At 36.4% G+C, this 10,546-nt stretch overlaps 1 protein-coding gene across 1 annotated transcript; it reads left to right on the forward strand.

The window, feature by feature from the left end:
• The first annotated feature begins 7,850 nt into the window (after positions 1–7,850).
• Positions 7,851–9,695, forward strand: LOC131044557 (replication protein A 70 kDa DNA-binding subunit C-like). Its single transcript, XM_057977909.2, has 2 exons — positions 7,851–8,083; positions 8,186–9,695. Exons 1-2 carry the CDS (start codon positions 7,851–7,853, stop codon positions 9,693–9,695), a joined length of 1,743 nt encoding a protein of 580 aa, XP_057833892.2.
• The last annotated feature ends 851 nt before the right edge of the window (positions 9,696–10,546 follow it).

The following is a 10,546-nucleotide window of genomic DNA, read 5'->3' on the forward strand; positions in this document are numbered from 1 at the left end:
ATATAAATCAAACCATGCGAAAATTATTTTGGAGTGGGCCACATGATTCTCAAAAACATTCATTACGGTATGTGACAAGATGTGGGAGGAATTAGGATCAGGCAAGTAAATATCATGAACTCAGCTTTGGGTGCCAAACTTTCTTGGTTGATGATTACAAGTAGACAAAAATGGGCCAGGTTACTAAGCAAGAAATATCTAGACATAGAAGATCCCACAAGCATAATCAGGATTAGAAACCCCCCGAGAGGATCAAGAATTTGGAACTTTATATGCAATAGCAAGGACATCATTACAAGACACACAACCTAGGAAATCCACAATGGCTATTTGGCCTCCTTCTGGGAAGACTCCTAGGATGGGCATCCAAAATTGAGTAATAATCCAAGATTGCATGAGATCGGGAGAGAAACAACTAGGATTTTGGGGGAAGAGGTTTGCAACTATGGAAGAGTAGTTAGGTCTAAGGGTATTGAGAGAGGGTGTTGGAAATGACTGGAGGATATTAACACCCCTCATGACCAAATAGAAATACTCTCTAACATTCTCAGAGATAGAATAATACTACTTTCAAACTCAGAAGATCAAATCAGATGGTGTGCATCAGGTGATGGGGAATACAAGGTGAAAATTAGATATAAACACAAGGAAGCAGGAAGAGCATTAATCAATGGCCAACTAAACTCCTCTAGAGAAAATAGCACTACCCAAAGACGAGGTCTTTTCCTGGCTATCCATACAAAACAAAATACTGACTCAACAGATTGGCAAAAATTGGCTTCAAAGGGCCGAATAGATGTATACTTTGCAAAAGCAATCTGGAAACGGTAGATCATTTGTTGTGGTCTTGCCCCTATGTAAAATTTTGTTGGGAATACTTTATGAAGAAATTGGATTTTCAATATGCACAACCTCTTAGTCTAAAAGAGTGGCTTATTTCTTGGTCTAGTCGATTGTATAAAGGAATATTTAATAACATATGGCAAGTGTTGCCTTCAACAATTGTCTAGAAAATGTGGAAGGAGAGGAACCACATGATATTCAAAGAGCGTTCAATGTCGAGGGAGGTATTAGTGTCAAAATTGGAGGCCTATCACAGAGCTAGTAAATGAAGTTGCCAAGAGAAAATCCAAAAAGAGCAATATTTTCACCAATAAGATAGTGATCTGATGAAAGAATTTGTTGGTCTATCTATTCCAAAAGACTATGACCCTGTGCCTAAGGACCTCACAGTAGGATTGTGAAAGGTCATAGTTTGATAGACCCCTAAAAATGGGTGGATTAAAGTAAATTTCAGCATTTCGACGGGGCTTCATTGGGGAATCCTAGTCAAATGGGGATAGCTTGTGTGGTTTGCAATGAGAGAGGAGACATTATGGGTAAAGGAGCAAAATACATTGGAAACACAACGAACAATGTGGCCAAAATTAGGGCAGCCTTATGAGGTCTTGAATTGGGTAAGATGTTGGGGGCAAATCAAATTCATCTGGAAGGGGACTCGCTTTTAGTTGTGAATGAAATTGGGAACAATGTCACACCAAATTGGCAACTTCAGAGGTGGCTAAGCCCGATTTCCAAATTTCTAAATGAGCTCTTAGAATTCAAAATCAACCACATCTATCGTGAAGGTAATGAAGTGGCGGATGCGCTGGCAAATTTTGTTGCATTTTAGTCAGGATGCTATGAACTAAATGAGAATTATAGAATGAGCTCAAATCAAGACTAAGGAAGACATTGGATTGTGGGTAGTATGGTACTTGGGGTTCTAGCAATTTAGGTAAATAGGATCACTTCGCGTATGATTCCTCGAATTGGATCAATATCACTAGATGAGATAGAAGAAGGTTTTTGAGTGCGAATTCACACATTCCATATTGAGAGTTTTGTCAAAAGTAATGTGATGCAAAATTATGAGAGTGAAAGCCTTACAATATGTAAAGGTACGAACTCAAGGTGACACAACCATAGATATCCAAGTCATGAGTGATTGATTATAAGAATATATGGCAACTCCTAGGCATAATTGGAGGATGATCTTGGGCACCGTGGCCATTATGGCATGTATTCATGGCAACCCACAACCTTTTTGGTTTGTGGTTATATATTTGAGGAAAATTCGGTAGAAGAGCCACATTTATGCAAGGAAGTTTTGTGAGATTGGCTTTGGTCTCGTTATGGAAACCCCAATCCTCCTGGAAGTCACCAAGCAACAAATGGCCTTTTTGGGCAAAATTTGGATAGAAGGCTATTCATGGTGCTGGAATCTATGCACCCTTTGGTTCTGCATGCCGTGAAAAAGGTTTTTGGGGTAGAATTTTTGGTGGCACACCACAAATATAGGGTAAATGCAGACATCTCGGCTATGTTCTTGGCCCTGTGCATTCAAATGGGAGTCTGCAAGCCGAGGATGACGAAAGTGTGCAAGAAGATTTTTCGCCACTCATTCTTGGGTGAGATAGATGCAATGTTGGACAACATTGATGAGCAGAGGCGAATCCCCATGGCGCATCATTTTTACATGATATTGAGCAGAGGCAGATAGGTTAGGAAATTTCCAATCGTGCCAACCCTGGAGTTGGAGAAGTTAAATCTGAGCCACCCGGAGCAGAACCGTAACCTGTCTTTTCATCCTCTATGTGACCAATAGTTTGGCTAGGCCAGAGAACTATGATTTGGGTAGGTATGTGAGGGATGAGGGGCTTCAGAGCCGCATGTACATTGGCGTGGATGATGATGGGATGGAGGAGGCAGGAAACGACTGGGGAATTAGAATGGGGAGCTATGGATTCCGGATGATGGGCGACATGTAGAGGAGACTGATGTAGGGGATGATCATTCAAGGTGTGGACCAGAGTGTCTAGTGGTGGTGAAGGCAATAGCAGTGAGGGAAATAGAAGTGAGGAGGATGCATGCGACCGATCAAAGCTCATCTAAGGATGAATGAAATATCCTTCATTTACTGGTGATTTTGAAATGTTGTTTGATACTTTATACAGTTTTATAAGAAACAATAGTTTTCTTTCTATGTATGGACGATGGGGTTGTTTTTTGTTGGCATAAGTGCAAAGATAAAAGGTACTATGTAGAAGGTTTGAACCCCTTTATTCCAAATTTGCTAGGCTTTGGAACAATGGATGGAATGCAAAATGTAGTTTTGTGGTGGTTTTTTGTAGGGGTTTACAATATTACAGATGTAAATCTATGGCCAATTTTTCAATCACTGGCATGGGGGATAACCTACATCTAGACACCCTGTGATATGTAAGCAATCCTTCTATATTTAAGCCGATAGGCTTTCCAGTGGGGGCATTTATGCCCGGAAAATTGTCAGTGCGTCAGATTCCTTGTTCCCGGTCGATGTGTTTTGCCTTTTTTTTTTTAGAGTTATCAGAAATATTTGGTGTGACATGTTATCGGCAAGTGGATTTAATTTTCGCTGACAACAAAATTAAATCATTTGCCTTGGGCATTAATGGTTTTGGACGGCACAATTAATTCACTTGGCCTCGACAGTTTCATCCATTTGCAATGAAAAATATCTGCATAATGGTTTTCGATGCTTTCGTTCGCTTCCAGTGAAGAGTATCTACGTATTTCTTCGTTCACTTGCAGTGAAGAATATCTTTGTTTGGCCTGCAGAGTGGAGGGTATTCAAAACATCGTTGCTATTTGTCTGGCTCTGTTATGTTTTTTTAGAAGAGAAGAGGGCATTTAGAGGTTTTTGTTTCATCGATTGCGTTGTTATGTGGAGTTTGGTTTACCATTGTTGGGTATATTAGTATTATGTTTAGTTTTTGGTGACTTTGCTGTGTGTTTTTTGTTTTGGACAAGAAGAGGGTGTCCGAAGGTTTCCTGCGATCTGCAGTTGGCATTTAAGCTTTTTCGACTTAAGGTAACTTTTAATCTTATTTTGTGTACCATTTCTTTCTTTCTGACTACTGTCTAATGCTGGTTTTGGTGTTTGCATAGGTTTTATGTTTGCAATCTCTGTGGAAAACAAGAAAGTGTTTAAAGGGCCTGGCTGAAACCATTTTTTCTAGGTATGTAGCCCACGGCCATCTAAAATCCCTAGAATTGTCGTTTAAAATTTTGAGTGCGTATAGTATTCTTTTCTATGCCGCAACCATACCTAGTCACTTTTTTTTTTTTAAATACGAGCCCGTAGACTTCAATGCTAAAAAGAATGACTCGAACTGCACTACTCGGCCACCAAAAACGCACATATTATAAATTCAGCCCACCACGATAGCCTCTAGAAACATGTAAAAAATGATTCATTTTTAAAAAACTTTACAATACGTTAAACTTGTAATCGATTAAAAAAGATCGTGCTACAACCTTAACATAGTTGACATCTCCTCATGTGAAACTGTGAAAACTTAACTCACTGATTTTAGATGCAAACAACATGATATTGGATTTCTTGCTGCCATGTCTTAAAAGGGGGGCTGCCCAAGAAGAGATGGGTGCTTTCATTTTGTTTATTCTCTATTTAACAGATATTTGGAGAGTATTCTTTGCTGTTTTTTGAAATGTGATTCTGAAATTTTCGTAACAATTACAGCCATTTCGAGGGTTCTCCCTTCTGTTTTGGTGGATTAAAAAAAATTGTTGGCATTCGGGAGGATATTCAGTTTCACGACCTTCAAATTATTTGGGTTTTAGTTCTGTCAATTTGTGGCTAATACTAGGTTTATCGCCTACCCAGAAAGCTAAAAAACCAGGCATATAAGGAAAAACGAAGAAGAACCCACTCCATTGGTATCTTTGTTCGCTTTTTATGACACTTCAATCTAAAATAATAGTTTAACCAATCAAAGAAAAACTAATAATTAAGGAAAGATTCATCAATTTATTAGCCACAAATCGACAGAACTATTATTTGCCTTTAGTTTTGTAGATTTCTATACTGTAAAGATATTATTTACCTTTGGTTCTGATTGCGAGCCTGTGCTAACGATTTCGATTGGCTGGCCAGTGGCATGGTTATCGGAAAGGCATTTTTACTGTTTGGCTTTTATTATGCTTGTGACCATACAACTGGATATAGAAATTATAAAAAAACATACGTACCCATATTTGGCATTTTTACTGTTTGGTTTTTATTATGCTTGTGACCATACAGGTGGATATAGAAATTATAAAAAAACATACGTACCCATATGTGGAAATAGTGTGATATCGAATACAAATAGATATAAAAAAAAATTGAGACCCCCTAATCGATACACATATCTAAGCAAAGAAGGTAAAGTATGTGTTACTAAAATATTAAATAATATCAATATTAGATATAGAACAACTTCTTGAAATCTATATTGTAAAAGACCAAACTTTTTGGGGTCCTCAACAAAATACTGACTGCAAATCGTGAAACTGTATGTCTTATATTTTGGATATACTAAAATTGAAACTCTGGTTCATTTTGATTGAACTAAACTTAAACATAGCCTATATTAAATTTGTAGTTGAAATAGATCAAAACCTTGCTATATCATTTATTTTTGTCATTTAAGAACTAAACCTACATGTTTAAATATCTAACAAAATTTTACTATGGTCACGCTATTTGTTGAACATGAGATATAATAAAAAATTAAAAATTGCATTGTCATTCACTGTAAGCCTAAAAAATAAAGCACAATAGCTTTTTATAGAAAAAGAGGTTAGTTTGTGTTAAGTGATGGAAAAGTACTTCTAATATGTCACTTGAACTTTAGTTTCGTCCGAATATTCAATGTAATTGTAATTGGGACTGTAATGCCATTTTCAAGTTGATGGTTGGCTACATGATGTAGCTTGAATATGGGATATGGTCCACAAGTCCCGAGCCGTTGTTGGTTATACGAAAACACTTCAAGTGTTTGAACTATAATGAAGGTAGTCATTGTGATATTTAGAGTCCACTTTCGTTATTCATAGCTCTCACTTAAGAATCTCTTATATAGCTTGGGTCCTCAACAAAATCCTAGCTACAAATTGTGAAACTGTATGTCTTCTATTTTGCATATACTAAAATTGAAATTCTCGTTCATTTTGATTGAACTAAACTTAAACATAGTCTATATTAAATTTGTAGATGAAATAGATCAAATCCTTGCTATATCATTTATTTTTCTCATTTAAGTACTAAAACTACATGTTTAGATATCTAGCAAAATTTTACTATGGGCACACTATTTGTTGAACATGAGATATAATAAAAAATTAAAAATTGCATTGTCATTCATTGTAAGCCTAAAAACCAATGTATTTTTCTAATTTTTGTATCCAGCTGTATGGTCATAAGCATAATAAAAACCAAACAGTAAAATCTGTTAATACAAGAACTCCAATTAGGATCTCAATCCATGCCAAAAACATATACTCGAATCTTTTTTGAATTGTGCATTTGCAACCCAAATCAAGAAGCCCAGTCAAACCAGAATTTGTCTAGACCTGCATCACTATTTAGAATTGTACCTTCCTTGACAATTTTCTATTTATTACATGTTTTTTCGCCCAACTAGGTCCGTTTAAAAACTAATGAACCTTCTTGCTTGATACTTTTACCAAAATTGTGGAATGGCTTTGTAGACAGTTATATATGTATGTATGTGTGTATGCGTGTGTGTGCATGTATTTATGTATACGTATATATAAATATATCTGTTTGTGTTTATATATACTTATGTATATATCCATATATACATACATGCTTGTGCATCTATATATCCATTTGCATACATACATATCTATGTATGTGTATATGTGTATGTATATATACACATCCATATTTATGTTTTTACATACACATGCATATGGATTTCTATGCCTGTGCATGCAAATATATAGCTTTATATATATATCAAAAATGTCTATGTCTATCAGCTTTCTGTTCGGGCATTTATGCCTAGAAAATTGTCTACCTTCTGGGTTCTTTTAAAAAATGGGCATGGCAAAAATTGGTTCCAGTAACCTTGTGGAAATGAGGCTTCCAAAGCTCATGCATAATAAATGAATTGCGGTGCAGGCACTGGATACATGGATATATGTGCTGCCCAGAAACTTCTAATTTGGGCACTCTATAATTTTGTATTTTTGCCACCTTGGAAAAATAGGAAACAAAACTTTCAATTTGTTGGTCACTCAAAATTTGCATCTATAGTTTGCATGTATAATAATCTCAATATTTATGAATGTTTATTTTTAATGTTGCACTTTCCTTTCGAGGATTTATTTGAATATGCTATTCAACCTTCCTTTATGCTGCTTATTGTTCTCTAGACGTTGTGTTCTCTCACAAAAGATCTATTTCCTGGAATTGTGAAGAGCATTACGCACTATGTCATCTTCTACCAGCTCTCCTGCTCCATCGCAACAGCCTCCCCCAGACACTTTGCTAAGCTAATCCGTTCTATGTTGTTGCAAATTTCAAGATATGAGCATTGTTTTGGGTGTTCCAATAGCACATAAAAAACATCGCCTGTATACATGTTTTGCTGCATCTACATAGTTGTCATCGTTCCCGTGTTCCACAGCCTAGACATATATTCTATCCATCCACTGGCAAAAAAAATAAAACTCGTACAACCAATCACTTGTTCAAACATACACGAACCCATTCTTTTATTCAAAACTACTCCACCATCTTTGAATATGGTTGCCATTCTATTATCTTGTTGCATACATACATATATAGAATCCCACCATTTTGGATTTATATATATATATATCTCGCCAAACATAGTTTTCTTTTACCAGATCTGCATTGCTGCTATGAAACTTCCCTCGGATATACATTCAGTCTTGTGCTCTCCTTGTAGGAACTTAACGACCACCTCGAGCTTACCCCGTATGCAATCCGATCTATGAATGCTGGAGATGATATCCCTTCCCCATTGCTGCAGCTCTTGTCATTTGAAAAAATGGTTGGTGATCCAGATGACAATGATAGATACAAAATAGTCTTGTCTGATGGCACGTATATGCAGTTGGCCATTTTGCCACCTAAGTATGCTGACTTGTTACATGCTGAGACATTGAAGATAGGTTCTCTCCTTCTGTTGACAAACTATGTTTGTCGATACATTTGGAGCACAAGGTAGCTTCTATTGTCTGTTTTCCTCATTTGTGTGAACCTATTTCTATGTTGCTTACAAACGTATTTCCTGCAATTGAGCAAACCTCCTTCTTCCTTTTACAGGACCATCATTATATTCACTTTGGATGTCAAAAAAATGAATTGTGATTTGGTTGGAAAACCCAGATACCTCTTTAAAGAACAGGAAGAACAAATGTTGGACCGAGAAACCCCGCCATCCACTAAACGCTCTCTTAAATTCGGTGCAGATCTACCTTCTCCACAAAATGCTCCCTCTGAAATTATCAGCCCTATTAAAAGCTTGAACCCTTTCCAAAACAATTGGACAATAAAAGGCCGAGTCACAAATAAAAGGAAAATGCATCAATATAATACGACAAAACGCAATGGCCAAGTTTTTAGTTTTGATATTATAGACGAAGAGGGTTGTGAAATTAGAATTACTTCCTTTGATGAAATAGCAAAATTGCACTATCACCGAGTTGAACAAGGAGCTTCATATGTTGTTTCCAAAGGTTCTGTAAAAGACGCAAACACAGTATACAATAAGCTTAACAACCACCTTGAGATTATCTTGACTGAAACTTCAGTTTTGAAGTGGTGTGCCCCTAATATTGCTGAGCCAAGTAAAAAAACCCACTTCACCCCTATTAATGAAGTTCTCACCACCACCAACAATACTTTGGTTGATGTTATTGGTGCTGTTGTCAATATCGGAGAGATTTTTGTAATTCGTAGAAAGGATGGATCTATTGTAAACAAGAGAATAGTAAAAATAAATGATATGTCAACTTTGACAATTGATGTTAACCTTTGGGGGCCGCCATCAGAACAGCTAGGCAATGACTTGAAGAATATGCATGCATTTGGAACATTTGTCATCCTTGCTGTTCAAAATGCAAGGGTTAGGTATTTCAATGGAAAAATTATTAATATTTCAGCGTCAACAACTTTCGAAATTAACCCTTCCATCCTTGAAGCAGACCCCCTCCATTTAAGAGGCCATGTCCAACAATGCCTTGATTCACACTCTTTGGATGTGCATGCAAAAAATAACCAGTACCAGAGAATGTCCATTGCATCCATCCTTGAACGTCTTAGCGTTGTGCCTGAAACCATTGAGACTACTATTACAGCTGTCCTACGATTCATAAAGGGCGAACAGTTTTATTATACAGCTTGCCCATTACAATTCAATGGTAAAGAATGTAAAAAGAAATGTAGTAAACTAGCTGAGAATTTGTCGCTCTGCCCTCGGTGTCAAACACAATTCCCTGAATGTAATTACAAATACCTCCTACAGATGAAGCTACAAGATCAAACAGGCACTGTTTGGGCTAGTGCATTTGATAAGGTTGGTACAGAACTCTTGGCTCTATCTGCAAAGGAATTATATATGCTGCAATATGAGTTAACAACCAAAAAAACACCTCGCAGCATACTTAATGAAGCTATGTTCAACCAAAATTGTTGTATAGTTTTGGTGTCTAGTGACACATACAACTCTAAGTGTAGAATAAAAGTAACAATCAAGAAAGCGCAGAGGCTCGATTTTGAAGCTGAGTGCAGCTACTTGCTTGCAGAGATTGCCAGAATGGGAGCAACTGCATGACTCTATACTGCAAGAACAAAAAAAAAGGATTCCCCTTTGACTACATTCAGTATATAAAGATCAGTTTTACCCATTTGCAGACAATTTGTCAATATTTTGTTCCTCCAAACTTGGTCGTACTTATTTCAAACGTTGAACTGTTGCATATAACTACATATTACTATTCTGTTCTTTTGCATTTTGAGATGGCTAGCTCAAACCTTTAACTGATATTTGTCTCTACCAATGAAGGTTGGCACTTGTTGTGTCTACTTTTGCTCATAGCGTCTTTTCCTATGCATGCTTTTATTCTAACAATGCTCCACTTCAAAAAACACTTTATGTAAATACTAATAGCATTCCATTTTGGTTTCCACATATACACACAATCTTTGTTACTATGTGCATATTTACAAAATTACATTTACATCGGTGCCTCAAGTTCTCTACATTCTTTTTAGACTTTTTGGGAATACATATAAATGTAGCTCTCCTTTTTATACTATTGCAACTGCAATTCTAACTACAATTTTATACCTTGTTATAGATTCTTACATAATAAAATTAAACTTAACGTTACCACTGTACAAGCTTGTCCAAATATTTCTCTTTATATATATATATGAATGTATTAGTGTGCATGTTTATCTATCTTAGTATCTATGTGCCTAAGTATATGTGCATGTGTATACATAGATTAATATGTCTTCCCATATATATATCTATCTGCCTCTATACATATGTAACTGCATATTATATCATTCTACACATATATGTGTATACATTCAATTGTTTGCATACACACAAACACACACACACCTACCCACCAACACACACACACACACACACACACACACACACACACACACACA

Source organism: Cryptomeria japonica, chromosome 9 (genome assembly GCF_030272615.1).
Source record: "Cryptomeria japonica chromosome 9, Sugi_1.0, whole genome shotgun sequence".
NCBI classification, from domain to species: domain Eukaryota; kingdom Viridiplantae; phylum Streptophyta; class Pinopsida; order Cupressales; family Cupressaceae; genus Cryptomeria; species Cryptomeria japonica.